At 43.9% G+C, this 23386-nt stretch overlaps 1 protein-coding gene across 5 annotated transcripts in view; it reads left to right on the top strand.

Annotated features, from left to right (window-relative positions):
* The window catches only part of MYO5A (myosin VA), a 712580-nt gene that overhangs the window by 460315 nt on the left and 228879 nt on the right, over positions 1-23386 (top strand). For all 5 annotated transcript variants that reach the window (XM_086958311.1, XM_086958310.1, XM_086958309.1 and 2 more), the window contains exon 8: positions 2650-2757. In XM_086958311.1, coding sequence (XP_086814437.1) covers positions 2650-2757 — 108 coding nt within the window. The remainder of the gene's footprint in view (positions 1-2649; positions 2758-23386) is intronic.

Below are 23386 nucleotides of genomic sequence, written 5' to 3'. Positions count from 1 at the left end.
CATTGGGAGGCCGGCAGCAAGAGACCGAAAAACACTCTCCTAATGTAGCAGTACAGTCTGTACAGGGTACATGACAGCAGGCATGCAGAAAGTAAATACTTTGGCAGTATAAATTTAGTGGCAGGATTCTCCAGGTGAAATTTGGCAAAAGCACAGGACGGTGTGCAGGCATCCAAATGAGGGTGCAGCGAAACAGTCATTCAGATCAGTGACTGGTGCACAGGTACAATAGTACACTTCTTCTCCACTCCCACGGCAGAAACAGTAGGAACTGACACACACCTGAACACACACATTTCTTCACCAGGCAGTGTGCAGACGTAGGCTTACCCTCACAGAAGGCTCAGCACGATTAGAAGTAGGCTTTGTCTGACACTTAAAGATGCACTCAGGAAAGTAGACATCCTTCAGAAGATGAGCAGCTCTTTAACAGTAGAATAGACTACTGCTTTGAGACTGGAACTGGCACTTTGCGTTGAGGGCAACTGATGGGAGGTCACTGGTGGGGTCAAGGATGCCAGTTGAAGGTATAAACTTAGCTTCAGTTACTGTTAAGTCTGTAGTTGAAGTTGATTGAAGTTTGAAGAGGTGAAAGATGTAGGTTCTTTTGAAAATCACATGGGTTACAGTCCCATCTTCTACGGTGCACAACATTTATTTTTGTCTCTCAGGAGATGTCACATGGGTTGCAGTCCCATCTTCTACGGTGCACAACATTTTTGCCTTTACATGAGGTGTCTCACATGGGTTTCTTTCCCGTTTAGTGCACAACTAATGACCTCCACTCGAGGTGTGTAGTATGGGTCACAGTCCCATCACTGCAGTGTACGACAATGGACCTCTATACAAGGTGTGTCGTTCCCGGTAATCCCATCCTCGTCGACAAAAATTGTAGTAACTGAGTCTAGACGTGTAGAGGATCTTTAGTTTTTTATTTGTAGATAGTTATAAGTCATCCAGTTAAATCCAATATAAGACCCCACCAGGAGCAGGCAGTATGCTGCTCAGCCCTTCTCAACTGACATCTCTGGCTCCCAACATTCTGTAGCACATCATCTAATGAACATTCCACTGGCAGAGCAGCGAGATTGCATGAATACATAAAAGGCAGGATATAACAATAAATGACAGTTTACTATCACACCATGCATGTTTTTTTACAACTTTTCATTGTATTTTTAACTGAGGTGAGTTGATAACACTCAGTACAGATATAACTTATTACATCAAGCATAACAGCACTCTGTATTTACATTTTGACCATAATCACACAACATGCTTTATTAATATATTTGCACCTCTGTGCTCCAAAAAGCGCCAGCAGCTACATAGCACACCATTATTACTGTCCTACTGAATGGGTGTTGCTCATTTGTTACACTTGTTCTTTGTGTAGCACTTCGATTCTTAACTTTCCCTATGACTTCAGTGATGTAACACTTAAAGCAGCAACCCCACTCTGAATGTTTTTTCAGCACTACTCTCTACATTCACTCCGAAGAATACAGTATTTGAAGTTTGCCAGAATTGTGTTAAGGACTCTCCAAACCAACTGAGAAGATATATGTATTAATTAGTGAGTCTTTTTATCCTTTCAGTGTAACATTTTTTCTTGTAAGTACTGATTCTATGACTGTTTTTCTCCTTGCCATGTTGCACCACACTTCTTTTAAGTAGGCCTGGGCTGGGAGCTCCGCTTTGTTCGCAGAGTTTTGTGCACCCCACACTACTTCAGAGTTCTGAATAAATCTGCTCCGTGGAGAGGAGTTTTTCCCCACTCTGCAACAGTAAGTTGTCAAGCATGAGTGAAGAAAATCCAACGTGAGCCAGCTTCCCAGCTAAATTTCTCAACGCGGGCGGTTGCGGATGGTCCCTTCCGCTCATGTTGAGAAACCTTCCAATTGCATTGACGAAGCTGCCGCTCGAGTGGCAGAAAGAAGCAGCGCCTTCTTGCACTGTGCGAGATGCGGTTTGTGCTGATTTTACAATCCGGGACAGACACCTGGTGCTAAATATTTGTGCGAACTGCGCAAGGTAACACACTCCAATGTTTGCAGAACACCATGTAGCTTGGTTGAGTTTGTCCGCCCAGGCCTACTTTAGAGCATAAAGAAAGTTATGTCTGGCACAAGCTGGTTGTGCGTGCTTTTACCCACCTGGCCATGTCTGTGAGGATGGCAGCGTTTGGTATACCCATCACCCTTTCAAATGGTTGCGGTTTAAAAAAATTGATCCAAACGGAGCATGTAAAACGTAGAGGCGTTAAGAATGTCACTTGTGTAGACATTACACCATAGTCTTTAAATGTGTAGTTCAGCAGTTTTTCTCCATGGACTGTATTGTATACTCTGCTCACAAATGGGTGAGGTGGAGGGGAGTACATGTGTTTTTTTCTCTGTATACCTGTATTTACCCTCCATCACACCCATTGGTAGTTCTTCATTATTTGTTTTAGGTACTAAGCCTGAGTTGTATTCCAGCGATGCTTCTGTTGTGGGTGGAACTAGGCTCACAATACCCCGGTGTGTAGTAAATGAGTTTTTAGCAGGCCATATTGCCCAGAAACAGCGGCTCCCTGACCTCACTGGCTCACCTCACTGACCGAGCTATGCTTTTTTCGCAGTATTAAATTGTGTATTTTCATTGCAGGCCATGCCAATAATTTTCGTTACACATCCCAAGGAGGGAATCCGCTGATTGACGGAATTAATGATGCCAAAGAAATGATGAATACGAGGCAGGCCTGCACATTGCTAGGTAACTATAATGTTCATATGCCATAAAGTATATTTTTTTTGCATATTTATATAGCGATATAGTGCAAACTCGACCCAAAGATATTGGAGCGCTTTCAATGAGAAACCGTTAAATTACACAAGGACCTATATTTTTTTTTTTACCATGGGTAGATTAAGTGATTTGCTCAGAATCATGGGACGTTGAGCCGACATCGAGACTCGGAACCTGGTTATCCTGTTCCGAAGACTGCTGCTCTGGCGATTACACCACATCCTCTCCACACATGATTGCCACATAAACTCCTAGCAATTCCTAGAGGAGCACATTTCTACCTCTTTTGAGTAATTGTTTGAAAATGCTTTTTTGGTATATAAACATAATGTTTGCAACTCTTCCTGCCGTAAGGAGATGAATAAGAGAGGATTGTACCCTTTCCCAGATCCTTACAAGGAGGAACTTTTTTAATATTGTGAACTCCAAGGTGCCTCCACTACTGATAGTGTTTGCCTGTAAAACTAAATAGCAATGACCACATTTTCCCCAGAGCACATGATAGCTGAGACCCTGTGCGATGCACAGGTGCAGTATTGGAAGTATGCAGTGACTAACGATGCGTATTGTGGACATGCATGAAATGTGGTCTGGCCCTCCGTCAGTAAGATTCCATTGAAATTAATAAGTACAGAGCTACTTTTATCATTATGTAGCTGAACAGACCCAACATAGTGGATTGCGAAGAACAATATTTACAAATAAGGTATATTTTCTATATGTGTGAAAGGGGCAATTGAACAGTCCCCAATGTGAAATTTGCTTCAATGAAAAGTTTACAAAGTGCAACGTTTACAGTGAATTTCTCAAACCTGAATTCTTTGGGTTTTGAGAAGCAATTGGAAACCTAATGCTTTATAACAGAAATCCTGCTACAGGGCTTTTGGTTGGTACCTTTAATAGAACTGCCAATTCTGTTATTTGTAAATCTCTCCGGTAAGAGTGCTGTGTGGGATTCGTTAGGGCTGTCACAGTCCTACATGAAGAGTTCCCTTAGCACACCTGCAGTCAAAAGAAATACGATTCTTCTATAGTTTTATCCATCATTTTTATCGGGATCACAACTCTTACAAATTACATATTTCAATATTCAGTAATAAGTCTGCAGTGAGCATTTACCTAATAACAATAAGTGTTAGCATCAGATCAATAGTCTACTAGTCAGATAGCTGTATAGATAGCTAATACGTGTTTCGCTCAAGGCGAATTAGTACCTTCAAGCTTTTTCAAGGCTTGAAAAGCAAATTATAGCAATATCGTTGATGCAGTAATTATAGTCCAAAGTATACAGATATAGTATCTGCATCTTTCCTTGCCCAGAAGTTTAAGTGAGAATTCATTCAGTGTTTTGCCTTATCAACATCTTCCTGTTTATCTTTTGTTTGTGATGTGCCTCAGAGGATGTCAGCAACATAGCCGTGGGCCGTGCAGGTAAGAGCAGTGGGGCCGAGTGGGGTGAATGTCGACAGGCGACAAGAAGGGCAAATTATTTTTTCATTTAATTTTCCCTCGTGGTCGTCTGTTGAATCCCCCCAACACGGCCCCCTCCTCTCTTACCTGCATGGGCCACTGCAACAGCAACACGTAGTAAAATATGATTTTTTATGACATTTTTATAACTAAAATACTAGAAGAAGTCTTAATTAAATGACTACACACAGTTGAACCAATCATATACATTGCAATGACGTAAACTGGTGTATAGCTCACACCATCTCTGACAATAATTATTTTCTGCAATCAGGGCATAGGATTTGCACCTAAGCATGTTATGCTGCCTTCTGCGTCTAATATGCCCACAATGAGCAAGCATCGCCCATCTGCACCATCAACTTGAATGTCCTTTTTCGTTTTTTAATCCAGCACCAAAGGCAGTTGCCAGATTTAAAGGAAATAATGCCCTTAGGTTTCAGATCCACTGCATCTTGTCTTCGGTTTTGAATAAAGTTCAGTATTGTTCACAAATTAAAAAACGTTGATAACTTATTAAAAGCAAATCTAATCAGTAGTCCTGCAAAGCCATACAAAGCACAACAACACAGTTGTAGCAATAGTACATTAATTGAGTACTTATTCTAATATTTCACAGAATAAAAAAATCAAGTTAAAAAAAAACCTTGAAACAATCTGTCGTGCCTGCAAACAAACGCGTGGTTGGCAAGCGTCAGCCCCTGGTGGTTGGCAAGTATATGGCGCATGCGCGAAGAGACACACATGTGCAGAGAGACCCGACGCGTCATTTAACCACCCCCCTTCCCTGCAGTAAACGCTTCGCGTTCCGTTCCGGTATTGTTGTAGTTCCTGTGTTGCGGTTCCGGGTCACGGTGGTGGCGAGCTGCGGGATCCGTCGGGTCTTCGCCGGGCGTCGGTACTTCCTCTGTAAGGTACTGTCGTCCCTTAAAGGAATTTGATTGTGCGCATGTTTGGTTCGTTATTACGGAAGCGTGTTGAGTTGTTACACGCGTTATTTATGTTAAAGGAGTCTCAAAGTTTTCCCTGACTGCAAGGGAGTAGTTGAGTTGTTCATTTACTGATTATTTTGGTATCTCCACACTGTCCGTGGGGGCGAATAGGTTTTGGTAGACTGCGTGTCTTTTTACTTACTGTCTAATCGGGACTAGTGGAGTATTGATACTAGTCCCGGTTCTGAATCCTTGTTACCTGGAACTGGAGGAGTATTGATTCCAGTTCCAGGCTTTGAGGCTCCCTTTATTACGATACACAGGTATGCAGGAGCAAGTAGTTACTCATTGTTCTGCATAAGATTGAGACAGGTTTCTTCACCTTGTTGTATTTTACACAGGAGACAGAGTTACAGTTCCTGGATACCATTCCCTCCACATTTTACAAGTTCACGGATTAGCACATGCACACCTTTTGTAGGTATCTGTTCTCTCTATCATTGTACTTACCTATTACAATTAGCATTACTGCACTAATCTGTGTTCTTTACATCCACCTAGGAAGCTGGTATTCAGACGTTCTATGGTTCCAGGACTTAATCCTTCAGGTGTAAAGACAACATCTGCATATTCTTTTTCCCCCACTTTCCTTGTTTTGTCTCCCTGTGTTCCCCCGACGGGCATCACTGTTCCTGTGCAGTATTATAATTCTGGCAGGTGGTGAACCGGTTAGGGGATATCGGGAAAGAGCATCACCTTCCTGGTACTTCTGGGGCAACATTCGTGTCAAGCATTACACAATCATAATTTAAAAAGAAATATGTGTTTGAGGCATGTGCATACCCCGCCATCTAGAGTTGTGCCCGGATGTGTGTGTGTTGTTTTTCTTTGAAGAATCTTCTTGAGTAATGAGGTTCAGTCACTCTACCTATAGCTGGTAATGTGCATGGGCATTGGCTCCATTGCTAGATTGTTTTATTTCCGCCATTAGGTTAGGATGTAAACGACCAAGCTCTGGATCGACGATCTCTGGGCCCTCTCAGTTCCTCTCCCTGCCATCGGTATTGTTTTCGATATACCAAAGCTCTTTTGTGACCAACATTAAACGAATGTCCCTTTGTCTGTGGCGGGGTTCCAACAACTTTAGTGCCCCTGATGAAGCCTTGCCCTCCAGTGCCCCCTTTGGCTTTTTCCAGGGCAAGCATGCATCGCCTGTGATGTAACAGATGCTGTTCAGATATTGCCCTCAGTGCCATGCCAAGTATCCCTAGTCTGATCTCCACCAAAGTCTGTAACATGTGCTTATCTCCTGAATACTACGAGGTACCCTGCAAAGCTTGCTACTCCTTCTTCTCAAGGAAAACTCATTGATACTGTTGAGCTTGTCACCTTGAAATGCTGTGGAGAAGTAGAGAGGACACTCTAGGCCTATTCGGCACCAAGAACCTCGAGGGGGACCTTCAGCTGGAACCGACAGCCGCTGAGGAGGAGGCCTTCTCACCGGAACCAAGTTCCAGATCTGACATGGAGATTGAAGAGCTGCCCCCAGAATCACAGGTCATCCCCTACACCTACAACACCGCTCCCACTCCGAGCACTGCTTGCCCAGAGGCCAGACTTCCACGAACAAAGCAAACACAAGGAGATAATAGACGGAGCACTGAAACTTTTCAGACCCCCAGCCCCCCAGTCATAGATCTGGGTTGAATCCATCATCGTTCTTTAGCTCACTTTGCCACTGGATTCAAGCTAGCCTGGCTGATGAGGGGTGTTACCCCGAAACGGATCCCAGGATGCTTGTTTCCCGTTCAGAGAAGACCTGGCTTGGCAGTACAGGCTAGACTGTTCACTTGAGGCACAGGGTCACGACTGATTTGCATATGGCTTGGTCTGAACTTAAGTGGCGAAGTGAGTTAAAGATTGATGATGGATTTAACCCAGATCTGTGAATGGGGGTAAGTCTCTAAAAAGTTTCAGCGCTCTGTCCATCATCTCCTTGTGTCTGCTTTGTTCATCCTAAGTTGGTAGGGTATGCCCAGACGTGGATCCATTGCTCACTTTGCAACTGTATTCAAGCTAGCCTGGCTGATGAGGGGTGTTAACGCGAAACCAGTCCCAGGATGCTTGTGTCCGGTCCAGGGAAGACATGGCTTGGCAGTTCGGGCTGGTCTGTTCACATGATGAACAGGGTCAAAACAGATTTGCATATGGCTGGGACGGAACTTAGGTGGCAAAGTGAGCTGAAGATTGATCATGGATTCCTGCCAGATCTGAGACTGGGGTAAGTGTCTGAAAAGTTTCAGCGCTCCTTCCGTCATTGCCTTGTGTTAGATTTGTTCGCTCTTTGGCAGGATATGCCCAGACGTGGGTCCCTTGCTCACTTCGCCACTGGATTCAAGCTAGCCTGGCTGATGAGAGGTATTACCCCGAAACCGGTCCCAGGATGCTTGTTTCTGGTTCCGGGTAAACCTGGCTTGACAGTTCGGGCTGGACTGTCCTGATGAGGCACAGGGTCAAGACTGATTTGCATATGACTCGGTCTGAACTGAGGTGGCAAAGTGAGCTAAAGAACAATGATGGATTCAACCCAGATCTGTGACTAGGGGTGTGTGCCTGAAAAGTTTCAGAGCTCCATCCATCATCTCCTTGTGTTTGCTAATCAAGAGCACAAGCCAGCAGCACAACCTGGCATTTACAATAAATGCTACCAAGTCCCACCTCCAGCCCCTTCAGATTCAATCCTATCTAGGTGTGGTCCTCAACTCAGTAGTGGACAAGGCCTTTCCCTGTCTTGGAAGAGTGCAGTCCTTCCGAGCCTTCCTCCCTCTTTTTCAGCCACATCAACAGTTCTCAGTCAGAACAGTCATGTGCCTCCTGCATTGCCATACTCCCCCATGCTAGTTTACACATGCACCTGTTGCAGGAATGCTTAGTGCAACAATGGTCTCAAGCAGAGTGTCACAGGTAAGATCTAGTACCAGGGGCAGGGGCAGCCCTTTCTCGACCCTGTTCCGTAGATTACCTTTACAACTTATATTTCCCTCATGGGTTGGAAGGAGCATTTACAGGACCTTAGTGTACAAGGACAGTGGGAACTCAGGCACCAGAATCACCATATCAGTCACCTGAAGCTGTTTGCCAGCCACATAATGCTGAAGGCTTTTCAGTGCCCCATCATGGGCAAAGTGGTTCTTATTTAGACAATCAGCATGACTGCCATGTATTACAGTACAATACAATAGAATTTATAAAGCACAGGCTGCCTTTGAGGATGCGTCCTAGTGTTAGTCCTAAACCGTTACAGGGAGCCTACTTATCAAACACATATGTTTTCAACAGTTTACGGAAGACTGATGGTGCAAAGCGAAAGGTTGGCGGCAAGGAATTCCAGAGTTTAGTGGTTAGGTTGTCTTGTTGATCCTCGGGATACATAAACGTTTTGTTCATTGAAGTTCTCTCGCCTGATGATAGGGAATCACTCTTTTCCTCAGATAGCCTGGGCATTGTGCTCATATGCTAATCGATTGCTAATAAAGGCTGCCCAGGAAGGCAGTTACAGAGGCATGGACAGGTAACTTCAGGATCAGCCGTGCTGCCGCATTCTGAAAGATGTGCAAGTGGTGAAGTAAGTAGGCTGGTAAACCTAAATACAACCTGTTTGCATAGTCTAGTTTTGATGTTGCCGGAGCATGGATAACAGATTTGCATCTCTCCCCTGGGATCAGATGAGTCATCTTCATAACTGATTTTAGCATAAGAAAACAGCTGGCAGACACAGATCTGACCTGAGGTTCAAAGGATTAGTTGGAATCAAATTTGACTTCCGGGTTTCTTACCAACACTGCAAAGAAGGGAGGGGAGCCAAGCTCAGAGGCCCACCAGTTGAGGGTGTCAGGCTGATGGTTAGTGCCAAAGAAAAGAATTCCTGTTTTATCAGAGTTTAGCTTAAGGCACCTCTCATTCATCCATTTGCTGACGGCTGCCAGGCATCCCTTAAATGCATTCAATGCCCCCACCACTTTCTTCTGGAATGAAAGCAGCAACTGTGTATCATCTTTGTAAGAGATAATCCTTATGCCCCAGACCTCCACTAACTTAGCCTAAGAGACAAAGTAAATATGAAAAAGTGTTGGGCTCAGGGCAGAGCCCTGATATACCCCGCAATCGAGTGGTTTAACCGCGGATGTAGCGGGAGGTAGACAACCCTTATGTGAGTGCTCCTCCAAGTAAAGACTTCAGCCAGTCCCAAGCTGAGCCTTGGACACCCACATCCCATAATCTGTCCAGGAGGATAGATTATACCTAAAATAACATGGCAAAACTCACTCTACCAAAATGTCGATGTTAGCGCAGAGCATTTGGTGGTGAACACTTCACCACAGAGTCCATCTGCTGGCGGCGTACCTTCCGGATATAGACAACGACTTTACAGACCTCCTCAGCAGGATACAGCAAAAAGTCTACAAGTGGGAACTCCACCCGTGAGTACTACTCCTGTGCTTCCTTTGGTGGGGGTTTCCTGATGGATCTCTTTGCCACTGCAGAAAACGCAAAATACCCAAACTTCGCCACCAGGTACCCGCACCAGCACTCCATGGGCATGGATGATCTAGTGAAGGATGTTTGCCTACACTTTCTGCCTGTTCCACTAATTTTATTCATGGTTCGGAGGCTTCGGCAGGCTTCCCTCACACTCATCCTTGTGTCTCTCACCTGGGCCAGACAGCTTTGGTACACCACACTCATCAAGCTCTCAGTGGGTCCACAAGAGAAGGCTCCCTAAAAGTCCAGACCTTCTTATGCAGAACCATAGAGAAATTAGGCACCCTGATCGAACGATGCTCAAACCTTGCGATTTGGCTCCTGAGGTCTGAGAGTGTTGTTAGCTTAATCTTCCACAATAATGTTTTGTACATTCTCAAGGAAGCACACAGACCTCACCTCCCCTTTGCACTTGTTATGAAGCAGAGTGGAAACGTTTTTTTATAACATCTGCTTTACATAGCACATTTACCCTTTAGCGGCCAGTGTCCAGGATATTGTCTGCTACCTCCTACACTTATATTCACGTGGGCAAGTGTACACTTTCTTCAGGCTTCACTTAGCTGCAGTGGCTGGTTAACTTCAAAATAGAGAGCACATATTCCTCTTACAAATCCCTGTCATCAAAGCTTTTATGAATGGTTTGAAAAGATTCATTCCACTCTGGGCCCCCCAAGCCCCTGGTGTGGAAATGTGGAACACTGGTGCAGGGTAACCCTCTCGTCCACGGGCGGGAAGACTAACAAAAGAGAGATCGGCACTGGAGTGAAGTGAAACAAACCAAGTATATTAAACACTCATGAGCGGAACCCCGTCCGAACAAAACCCTAAAGTGTTTTTGGAGGAAGTACCTTGAATACAAAAACTATCATCCTTATATACTGTTTGTTGCAGTGTAATCGCATGGGAAGGAAAACTGGAAGAAACAAGTTTAAGCACGGAAATAGGGCAGATGGGTGACCAGGTGGTCAGAAGATGAGGAGTGGGAACAAGAATGTTTATGGCGGCAATAAGCAATCATTTGATAACATCTGAGACCAAGTGAACCGGCAGCTGCAGCCCCCCAGCACGTACACCTGATTGACCATGTCAGAGAGGTCAGCTTAAAGTTGAATACACAGGCTGGGTGAAAAGGCCAGCAGCAGAGTATAAAATGAATATGAAAGAAACTAAATGGACGCGACAGTAGAAATGGCTGCCGCTTATGCTAACATAGGATTTACACTCTTCCACGCTGTGTTGTTCTTACTAGACTCGTGGGTTCTTTCCTTGTGCCCCTACACTCTTGCGCCCTCCAATTCCTCTCTTGGAAGGTGACATTTCTTGCTGCAATAACCTCTCAATACTCTAGATTTCAAGCAAGCCTTAATATACTATGTAGATAGAGCAAAGCCTTTTCACCAGACTCAACAAGTTTTTGTTGCCTTCTCAAAACCCCACAAGGGATTGGCTCTTTCCAAATCAGCCACAGCCAGCTGGACAGTAAAATGTATTCAAATAGGTTATGAAAAAGCCAAACTATCTTTACCTATCCCCCTATAGTCACCCTACATGTAAAAAAGGGCCTCTATGGCCTTCCCGGGGAACATTCCTATGACTGACTTCTGTAAAGCAATCACCTGGTCTACACCACAAACTGTGAGTCTGTATTGGAATGCCAGCAATCTTTTGTAGGCCAGGCTGTACTACGTGCACTTTTTTTGTCCTCTGCTACATAATAAGGCTAACCACCTCTTAGAGGAGTCTGCTTTTCAGTGTATGCACATCATGTGTATCTACAGCAACGCATGCATCGAACGGGAAATGTTACTTAACTTGTTAGCATATGTTTGTGGCATGTGTTGCTGTATACACACAGGTGCAGAGTAAGAATATTGATGTATAAATATCGCTATACAGAAATATCGAGGTAAAAATATCGTGGGACAGAAATATCGATGGAAAAAATATCGTGGTCAAGAATATCGATTGTTAGGTAAGTAATATAGATTGCAAAAATAGCAAAGTAATAAATATCGTTTACAAAAATATTGTTGTTAAAAATATAGATTTATTATTATTATGTATTTTAGTATTTTTTATGATAATTGTTTGTATTTGTATTATCTGTGGTAAAATTATAGTAGTTAATAGTTAATATATTTTTTGTATAGAATTTTGTGTTTTTAGTTCCTTAGCGGGTTGTGGATTTATAGGGGATTAGGGTGGGAAGTAATTTAATTATATGTAATTTATTGAATAATATATATTTATGAATAATTGTATAATTGTGATGTTATTAGAGTTCAATGTGTACATTAATTGATTAATAATTGTTTGATTAGTTGTTAATTACTTTAAATTAATTATTAATTAATTATGGTATTTATTTAATTAATTTTAGGTGTGTGGTGTGGTGTTTATAGGTGTAAATGGTGGGAAGGGTGGGAAGTAATTTATTTGTTATTGAATAATTATTAAATATTTGTTAATTGATTTGCATTAATTAATTAGTAATTATTCATTGTCATTGTGTAATTATTTGTGGGTGTGTGTTGTGTATATTATAGTGTTAAACAATGTGTAAATAATGAATGTTTATTATATGTTTTATTAATAATATATTTAAATTTCAATATAAATTATGTTAATAATGGAAATAAAATGTGATAAAATTGTTGATGGTTTTTTTTTATTGGTGTGGTATCCAGCCCTTTTCCTGCTGTTGCACTCACTGGAGTGGGAATAGTAATTTTTACACCTCCGCTTTCCAGCACTTTACCTACTGTTGCACTCACTGGAGTGGGAATAGTAATTTTTACCCCTCCCCTATCCAACACTTTCCCTACTGTTGCACTCACTGGAGTGGGAATAGTAAATTTTACCCCTCAACTATCCAACACTTTCCCTGCTTTTGCACTCATTGGAGGGGGAATAGTAATTTTTACCCCTCTGCTATCCAACATTTTCACTACTGTTGTAATTATTATTTTGTGAAATGTATGTTTTTTTTAATAGTTTAATGTGTTAATTAATTATAGAATTTTTATTTTATTTTAAGTTATTGATATATGTATATATTTTATTTTTATGTAATTTCAAAAGTTAAAGATAATAGTTAATAACATGTATTTAAGTAAATATATGTATATGTACACATTTTTGTGTTTATATATTTTTTAAAGTTTATTTATTATATCTAGTTTAAATATATATTAAATGTAATTTAATTTGTTAAAAATATTAATATTATTTAATATATTTTATTTAAGTTATATATATTTTTTATGTCGATATTTTTGATTCAATATTATTGTACTTAGCTGTTTAAGTATAGGTAGTCGATATTTTTGTAGTCAATATTTTTACATCGATATTTTTGTAAACTATATTTTTTACATCGATATTAAATCAGGGAACCGACACACATGTACCCACCCTCCTCCCTGAATGCCTTTTGATGTTACAGATGCCTCTTTCTGTTACTCCTTCTGCATGGTCATTTCTACTGTCGGTATCGATAAGCTCCATTTCCATCTTCAACCTCCATGCGGAAAATAATCTAACAATGGAGTCTCTGGATCTTGTCACTTAAGAAGATTCTTTGAAGAAAGACAACTTTCCCACATCCAATCAATCAATCAATCAATCCATTTGTAGAGCGCACTGCTCACCCGTGAGGGTCTCAAGGCGCTGGGGGAGGGCTGATACTGCTCAAGCAGCCAGGTCTTGAGAAGTCTTCTGAAGGTCAGCAGGTCCTGGGTCTGTCGCAGGCGGATGGGGAGGGTGTCCAAGTCTTGGCAGAGAGGTGCGAGAATGATCTGCCGCTGGCGGTCGCTCGTCGGATGTGGGAGACGGTGGCAAGGGCGAGGTCAGCAGAGCGAAGCTGGCGGTTCCGGATGTAGAAGGTGAGTAGTTTGTTGAGGTACACTTGTCAGGCGTTGTGGAGTGCTTTGTGAGCGTGGGTGAGGAGCTTGAAAGTGATCCTCTTGTTGACAGGGAGCCAGTGCAGGTCTTTCAGGTGGGCTGTGGCGGGGGATGTCGAGGATGAGGCGTGCAGAGGCATTCTGTATGCATTGTAGTAGTTTCTGGAGTTTGGCTGAGTTCCTGCGTAGAGGAAGATGCCGGGTGACCATCTTTCTCTTCCGGTGGGGATCCATCTGTAGATCTTGCGGAACATGCAGAGGGTGTTGAAGCAGCAGGAGGAGACGGCGTTGACTTGCTGGGTCATAGACAGCGATGAGTCAGGATGACCCCCAGGACCAACACTAGATGACAGGGATATGCACAGCATGTAAATCTACAGAACTACATGCTGCCACAAACAGATGCTTACAAGGTAAATAACATATTCCGTCTTGATTTTTTTTCTTCATTTTTCATAGCGGAGTAAGGTGTAAAATAAACAAGTACTCTGATCCTGCCAGTTTCCTTGCTTCAATGAAATGTCTTGTTTACACAACATCTTGACATCATTAAAGCAGACATTGTATAGTTGGCTGCTCATCATTTCACAGTGAGTCGAGTTGTATATTCAGGACAAGAGCACATTCAGCAGTAGTCACAAGTGAAGATGCAGGAGTGGTATCACCTAAGAACATGCAAGAGAAACCGCTAGGCGTGAGAAAGGTTAGAATCAATTAGAGAAGAATCCGAAGTAAATTGATTCAGAGAATAGTGAGAGCGAGTCACCTGTTGCTAAGAGACCAGTAAGAGAGACTTTTGAGGAGAAAGTACACTTTACCTGAATCTGTCATCTGTAACTGAAGAATAAAAAGACCAAGATACAGAGCTCTACAGTCGGATAAACTGTTGCCAATTCATTTAACACAGCAACTTTTGCTTGACTCTAAATTAGTGGTTGATATCACCACTCCTTCATCTGACATCTTCCCTCTTTTTGTGTGAGCTGCGTAGTTCCACTGTGGGATTCTGGCTCACTTCACTGCAGTGTTTGTCACAATCACTACTTGATAAAATCATTTCCAATGTTCCTCAAGTAGCTCTTGGTGCCACGCTCCTTTACCAGGTTCCAGTCACCTGGCTGCAGTGGATGACTGTAGGAGAGTAGGGTCTGCTTCCTATGGTTACTCCCGCGTTTTGCTGTGATTCTCTGGTTTTTCGACTTTAGTATGGCTGTGGCCCTGCTAATCAGGACCACAGCCTAGCTGTTCTCTATCAAAATTGATACCATGTACTTTAGGTACATACCAGATTGGTTACTGGGTCACCCTGGTGAGCCCCTGTATAGTGTAGCATAGGTACCCAGGGCATAGGTGCACCCTAGGCCTACCAGGGGCTGCAGCATGTATTGTGCCACCCCTGGTTAGCCTTCCAAACTGACACCACAGGTCTGTACTTACAGCCTGGGTAAGGTGGTGTAATCGCCCCTTACTTAGATATAGTATACCTATATCTATATATATATATGTATATATATATATATATATATATATTTATAGACACATATTAACCTATAAGTCACTCCTATGGCAGGCCTTGACAATCCTGGAGACAGAGTGCTTGGTTTTGTGTGAGAGGGTGCCCTAGCATGAGCTGAGCCCGTCTACAGCTGTCTGAATCATCTCCTTATAGCTGTTCTATTATATAGCCATGCCATATACTCTTAAGTGCATTATAATCCTCGCTGTTAAGGCTAACTTTGGTTTGGCTGTATCAAAACATATCGTGTAAGGTGTCAAACATTTTGGAATACTACCTCCCCGCCGGTCCTGGCGGCGGGGGTAGCATTCCATCCTGACATGTAGTTACTGGTTTACCCGGTTAAAGTTAAACAGAGCCCCAGCATCACAAAATAGATGCTACTGCCACAGACACGAGTCTGCCCTCTTGCTGCTGGACGAAACTCCGGCAGGGGAGGCTTGGACGATAGGTTTCCTGTCCAGGGAGGTGCTGGCACTTCCCCAGACAGGCTTTAGTGTATTGGGGCAGGGTGGGTTGCATTCAGTGAATGCTTTTCATACACTGCCTGGGGCACACAAGGTGCTCCATGCATTTTCCAGTTTAAACTGGTTACTGGCACGAAACTGGACAAAGTGGAAGGGGTGTAACCACCCCCTCCCCATGTCCACCCACAGGAGGGACCTTCGAGTTAGTCCAGCTCCTAAACTTACTATAAGTATAGAATCCCAGTCCCTAGGACTTCAGATTACCCTGGACAAAACTCTGCAACATATATCCTGGAGCTTCGACATTCCATTTTGACTGGAAGACAGAAGAAATCTCCCTTGTGGTCAAGGAGTGACCACCCTGTTCAAACAGGCACCAACTGCATCTTTGCCGGTCTGCATTGTCGAGGCTCCCGCCGGATCCTGAAGACTCTGCGACACAGGATGCGGACTTCCAGACATTTCTGATGCTGACCTGCGCTCCCAACAAAGCTGAGACCTGTGGGGGACACGAGAGACGTGGGACTGGAACTCCTGGACAACCTGCATTTTGCAACCTGCTTCTACTTCCCGAGGTATCCCGAAGTTGTGCATTGGGGTGCTTGAAGCCCCAGCCCGAGCACCTTTTGCACCGAAGCTCAGAGTCCCACACTCCACGAGTGTCCTGTGGGCCCGCTTTGTGCATTTCAGCTCGACGCGTCTTCGTGGTTCCTAGTCCGTTTGCTAGTGAACCCCCAGGAAGACCAATCCTTGAAATACTTTGCTTTCCTGGTTGCTCCAGCTTGCTCCAACTTCCCTGCAAAGGAGAAGTTCCACAGACCTTGCTGGTCTGCACCAAAGCCAATCTCGACATCTTGCATGGATTGCGTTTGTCAAGGCTTGTTGGGTCCAATCCTGATACCGACACCGCAGTCAACTAGATCCTTCGTGGGACAGCTCGAATCCAGCTCCTGGTCGCCGTCGACGCATTCTGATACTCGTGGTTGAAGAGACAAACCTCCCCTTTCCACCTGAAATCACCCGACATCTGGTGGCATATTCCTATTGCGGCCCTGGTCACTGGCTAGTGGCCCAAACTCTGTCTCCTCTGCTTTCAGGTTCTTCACATCTCTGATCCACCCTTGGATCCACCCGGACACTTTTCCTCTGGTCGCCTGCAGCACTTCTTCGCAGCTCTCCATTGGAACGACGACGAAACCCGACCCGAAAAGACACCTATGCACCCGGCTTCCCTGGGTGAGGTAACACGAGTACTCCGGTGCTCCGGTGGGTATTGACTCTCCAAGTGTCCTAGTCTAAAAGTGTTCCATCGCAGTTCACCTCCTTGTACCCTTAATCTTTAAAATTGTAACTTGTTTGTTCTCCATAGAAAGTCAATGGTGACCTGCGGCTGTGTTTAGACACTGCACACGTCTCCCGTGGGCCTCCTACATCCTAACCTTTGGTTGTTCCTAGAAGGCCTAGCGATTCCCCAGGCCTGCTTTCTATTCCTCATGTGGTTCTTATACCACTATTTTAGTATATGGTTTGTGAGGCCCCTAGGGCAAAACGTATACTGTGCAACTTATTGTATGCTAATTAAGTTCCTTGTATTGTACTGTTCCCTCTGACCTCATAAAGAGTGCAGAGGGGTTGTGTTTAGAATAAATACATATATATATTTGATATATACCTTGTGTGGTGTGCTTTAATTTGGTACTCAAGGGATTATAAATGGTAAAACAACTTGCTTTACTCGTCTCCAAGACTTAGCCTGAAAGCTGCTCTCCACTTCTACCACTAGGATAGCTTTCTATAAGGTTGACTTTATAATCTACCATCAATAAGGGTCGATTGGACTGGTGCAAGGTGCCCACTAGAATAGTGGACATCATATACCAGGCCAACTTCTCACAATAACATTGAATTTCACTTGTCAGTGCTGTTGCCAAGCTAATCTGCGCAATCCTGTTTCGCCAATGTTGTAGTCATTACTGAGCCATGGCTCCTATCTGGCGTGGAAGGAGCGTGGAGACTTCAACAGTAATGCAGTTGTTCCTGTCGAACTTTATACTGGACAGCTGGATGTATGACTTTACAACGCATACTTTTACCACGCATGCCTTTACAACGCGTTTTTTACATTGCAAACCTTTACAACGCATAGCGCTTTGGGGTGCTGGATAGTGAAAAGTTTAATTTACTATTCCAACTCCAGTCCCTGAGGACACTAGGGAAGATGTTGGATAGTAAATTAAACGTATTCCCTATCCTAGAGCGCCCCCCAGCGCAATGCGTTGTAATGGTTTGCGTTGTAATGGTTGCGTTGCAATGGTAGTGCGTTGTAAAAGTTTCGTTGTAAAGGTTGTTTACCGGACAGCTATCATTAACACTGGGCATGGATTGTGCTGGTATTTGGTGCTCACTAAATAGGATAGGCTGCAATGGAAATAGTTTTAATTCTTAGAACAGCTCTCGCCACAGCAGTTTCCTGGTATCTTATAAATAAGACAGCAGCATATTTCATGTAACTTTATTTGGCATGGCTGTACCTCATCTCTTCATTAAATTATTGTATTTGGAGGGACATGAGGGAGAAAAAATGGAATAAAAAGAGTATCATTCGATTCACATAGAATATATTGAAAATATCCATGTGATGCATAAAGTAAAGGTGTAACTATTAACCCCTTCCATGCGGCCGCAATTCTGCGCTTGTGCGGCAGAATCGCGAGTGGGCGGGTTTATGACGGCACCCAGCCGTCATCAGCACACCAGCACCGTAGTGCATGACGGCCGGGGACCGTCATCAGCATGTAAGGGGTTAAAAGTAACAAAAATGTTCAATAATAATTTCCCTCTCTTAAGAGGCTCAGCAGGAACAGTAGTAGACATATCATTGGAACCCCAGGTTGAGACAACAGTAGTGATTCTACTAATGTTTGGCAAAGTTATCAATGTATTTTCAGGTGGAGCACTGGCTTATGCACCCACTACTGCAAACACTGTCCATTCCTGTGCTTGTACAAATTTACCCTCTCCAGCTGCACCCATATCAGGTACTGTAGAGTCCTGCACCTATCTTTGTATACCATCCATATATGGAGGAGGCCTTGAGTTCAAAAGATCATTTAAAAAGTTATCATCGCATCCAAATACTGTACTTGGGTCTGCTTCTGTTTGTTACCCTCATCAGCTTTCTTCTTGTTTGCTTTTTTTAAAACTTTTGCAGGGTACAACTCTCACTCCTTCTTCCGTATCTTTTCTCAACCGTCTAAATAAGCCCTTAACCTGCATCTTCATTTTCTTGCTTAGTTGCTCTGTAGCCAACTAATCTCTTTTATTTAGTGCATCAAACTTTCTAAGTCTAGGTAGTGGATTCCTCTCATTCATTGTTTGCCTTTGAAAATCTAGCTTTGTAATGTTAGGAAACTGCAAATCACCTGAAGTATATTCAAGTCAGTCGAAAATCCAGGGACAAGTATGGGGCAGATGGTAAGACAGCATGATGCTTATCGAACTGTGCTCTGATTTGCTGAAACTATAACTCTTGCTCACCCTATGATGATTTAGTATTTTCATTGTTAGTCTATGAGAAGCTCTCCTATTTAAACCCTCAAATTTGGAGAGGTGCTGGAGGACTTCTTGATGCTACCAGGCATGCAGTTCGATTTCTTATTGATTTTGCTCCTCATTTGAGACTTACACTTTTTATTGATTTTGCTCTTTTTTCTGTATTTTAAAATGTTCTTTTTATTAACGTTGCAGAGAACAGTGGTGATTGTCACATTTAAACAATACTATACATACAATTGTACTTCCAGAAATCAGAGCTTATCAGAGCTTATTGGCAATATACATTTCAGAATACTCATTGCAGGTCATAATTTAAACATTCTACAATGCGAGCGGCTCGTCAATTGGGGTGCTTTGGGGGGGGGGGGAGGGTTCACATATTTGGCCCCTGTATTCATTCCATGCAGACCATATGTCAGACCATTTCCGGGGGCATCCCCTGGCTACATAGACTGTCTTCTCCTGGAGCATGCACCAATCCATGTCCTTTTTCCATGCTCCCAGTTTCGGCTGCCCCTCTGCCCCCATAGCATAGCTATATTTCTCTGTGCGACTGTGAATCCCAGTGTGGCCCAGATCCTCCCACGGGGCGGCAGATCTGTGGGCTCCCAAATGTTCAGGATACACCTATTTGCCTCAGCTCTTAGCTCCACCTCCCACACTTCTTGCATGCACCTATGTATCCGTCGCCAGTAAGGCTGAAGCACTGGACAATTCCACAGTATATCGAAAAACTTCCCCCTTCCTTCACATCCCCTCCTGCAGAGCCCGTCCTCACTGCGGCCCATCAATTGCAATCTGGTCCCCGAGATGTAGACTCGGGGGAGAATTTTAAGCTGAATGAGCCTTAGTCTGGCCGATATGGCCACTTCCCTAGGGGAAGCTAGAGCACTCCGCCACTCCTCCTCATCTATTTCCAACCCTTCAGCCTCCCACTTCCCTTTAAGGGGTTGCAATATGTCCGGGGAGTTATTGATAATCTTTTTGTATGTGAGTGAAATGGCATGTTCGGATAGGTGGCCGTCCAGCAGTCTGTCCTCCTTGGGGAACTAGTCCGGGGGCATAGTTCCGGGCGGAATGTTGGATTGGAGGGAACGCCTGACCTGCAGGTATCTGAAATATTCTGTTTGAGCAAGCTTGTATGTATGTTGGAGTGAGGCAAAGGACACAACTCCTTCGGATCTCCATAGGTCTCTGATGTGGGAGATCCCAATTAAGTCTCAATTACGGAACCCCTTGCTTCGGTTCAAGGTGCCCAATCGTTGTGAAACCCATAGCGGGGTGGCCATAGTTAGAGTGTCAGCCCATCCCAATTGCCTTTGCACTGCGTGCCATATTTGGACTGAGTGTTTAGTTGGTCCAGTTAGCTGGTATCTGCCAGGTTTGGAATACAGGGCTGCTTCAAAGTTCCCGCCCAGCAAGAGCCACCTGTCCATTCCATATCCCGGGTCATTGCCATCACAGTGCGTGGCCTGATTGATGGCTGAGATATGTGTGGCCCAGTAGTATTTCCGAATGTCCGAGAGCAATATGCCTCCGTCAAACCAGCCCAATATGAGTTTCTGCAGGGAGATACAGGGTGCTCCGGACCAAAGCAGCTCCCTCAGCGCAGTTTCAATAGCCTTGAAGTAAGACTGTGGGACCATGTCTGGATGGTTTTGCAGGGCGTATAAAGATCTCGGCAACGCCATCATTTTAAAAAGTGACGCCCTTCCTAGCAAGGACATTGGGAGCTTTCTCCAGGAGAGAGAATCCCTTTTGAAGAGCTGTAGTGGGGGCAGGAGGCTCCTGTCATAATTGGTGGCCCCTTCTGTAGAAACAAAGATACCCAGGTACTTAAACCCGTCTGTGGCCACCGTAATTGGGCAGTTCCGGGGAACCGCCGGGGAATTGCCATGGATGACATACATCACTGACTTGCCCCAGTTAATACTGTATCCAGAGTTCCTACCGAAACTAGTGAAGATGTCCATGGCTACCATTAGGGACTTACGAGGCCTTGTGAGATAGAGGAGGAGGTCGTCCGCATAAAGCGATATCCTGTCCTCCCAACCGTCGGGCCACCTGATCCCCTTCAAAGAGAGGTCTTATCTGATCCAGGCTGCGAGTGGCTCCAGAGACAGCGCAAAGAGTAAGGGCGAGAGGGGGCACCCCTGCCATGTCCCTCTCTCCAAGGTGGAGACCTCGGAGACCTTGTTGTTAACCGTCACCTGTGCCAGGGGCTTAGAGTAGAGAAGACGCACCCAACTGATAAACTCAGGGCCACAGCCCAGTTTACAGAGGACAGCTATCATCATCCTAGCGTGTAAAATGCCATAGCGGTATCAAGTGATACCACTACTGCATCTTCCCTGAGAGTGTGATTACGCCCCAGCACCCCATGGAGACGGTGGAGATTGAGCGCCGTATTGCGATGGGGCATAAAGCCTGACTGGTCCGGGTGGACCAGCGTCGGCAGGACTGGCTTGAGCCTATTAGCCTATTAGCAAGTACCTTGGCCAGGATTTTGGGCTCCGCGTTAAGAAGGATATAGGCCTATAGGAGGCACATACGGCGCCATCAAAGACAAAGGAAGATTGAAAGCTAGATACCATTGCACTTCTGAACCATCTTGCTGACAATGGTCATAAGGTTTCACCTACAAAGATGTCGTACTGTAAAAAAAAGAAGTGATTTATCTTGGCCATCACATTGAAAAAGCAGCAAGGAAAGTCTCCAAATAAAATTGGTTGTGCAGTTCTTAAGATGAATCCTCCCACCACTCAGAAGGGAGGTGAGGATGTTCCTGGGAATAATTGGCTACTGTGGCCAGTGGATTACAAACTTTTCCCTGACTCAGAAGCCTCCAATCAGACTAAATTCACAGTGATGTCAAGGATCTGATACCATTTGATGATGAATGTATGAAGGCCATCCAGAAATAAGAAACAATTTGTGGAGTTCGCCTGCCCTGATTATGAAAAAGAGTTATTTCTCTATTACCATGTGAAGAGTAGGTGTTAACTATCGGTTCTTTCTCAAACACCTGGAGGAGTCATGAGACCTGTCACATATTTCCCTACAATGTTGTCTATATCACATTGAACCCAGAGAAAAACTAGTATTTTAATACGAGTTCTAAAAAATAGACAGTAAGATTATGTCTTTCACATTTTTCTGTACAAAACAATGAATCTGATATTATTTTACCTGCAATGGTTGTGCGTCCCTTATGGTTTTATCCTAAGTAAGTATCAGAAACCCTTTGGACCGGTCTGTTTCGCTAACATTTTGACCTTCCTAACAAATATTTCTTCAACACTCAGCCTCATGCTTTGTCGTGGTGCTCTCAAGCTTGGCATTTATAGCAATAATATCAAGGGAAAATCTTTCTAGCATTTCAGGGACCTTGTCCTGTGTACTGGAAAATTGTTCTTCCACATCCATGCTGCTTGTTGATCTTGTCAGCAGTTGATATAAAGGTATGATTGGCGATCATGAAAAATTTCCATTGTTCAAGGGTGAAAATTCTTCACACAAAAATTTAGACTGCAACTGTGTGGCCCTCTGAATGAGGGGCATCTATTTACAGACGTTCTTCTCAATATCGATTTTTCTAATATTTTGTTTAATGTAAATTCCATTCCGTAAGTGAATTGTTTACATCGGTGGTTCTTAACCTGTGGTCCGTAGTGTCGGGTGGCTCCACATCACATACTCAGTGGTCCACTACTGTTTAGGAAATGAAATGATAAATGAAAAAAGCAAAGTTGAACATTTTAAAATGTGAAGTAATTTGAAATTGGAGGTTAATAACTAGTTGGTCTCCTTAGGTTCAGTTGTAGGGGCTGAGCTAGTGCAGTAAATCCACTGGTATAGACGATTGGTAGCCTCAGTTGAAACACTAGTATGAGAAGAAAGAGCATGCATTAGAATCAATAAAAGACAAAGTTATAGGCAAGAATCTAGTGTATATCTTCATCTTCTAGAAATGAAACCAAATTTTGAAAAGCTCCAACTTTCGCATTAACATGTTGGGTGCTCATGATGGCACCACGGCGTCATTAGTCACGGGCGGCGTGTGCTCATGACGGCGTGGTGCCGTCATGCCTCTGCCGCTCCGCCCAAGTGGCATTAATTCCCCGCCTGTGAAGGCAAATTAATGAGCGGGCAGGGTCATGATGGCACCACGCCGTCATGAGCACACACCGCCCGTGACTCATGACGACG

This window comes from Lissotriton vulgaris, chromosome 2_1 (genome assembly GCF_964263255.1).
Source record: "Lissotriton vulgaris chromosome 2_1, aLisVul1.2, whole genome shotgun sequence".
NCBI classification, from domain to species: Eukaryota; Metazoa; Chordata; class Amphibia; order Caudata; family Salamandridae; genus Lissotriton; species Lissotriton vulgaris.
Note: the sequence above shows the minus strand (reverse complement) of the source record. Positions and strands in the feature narration are given on the sequence as shown.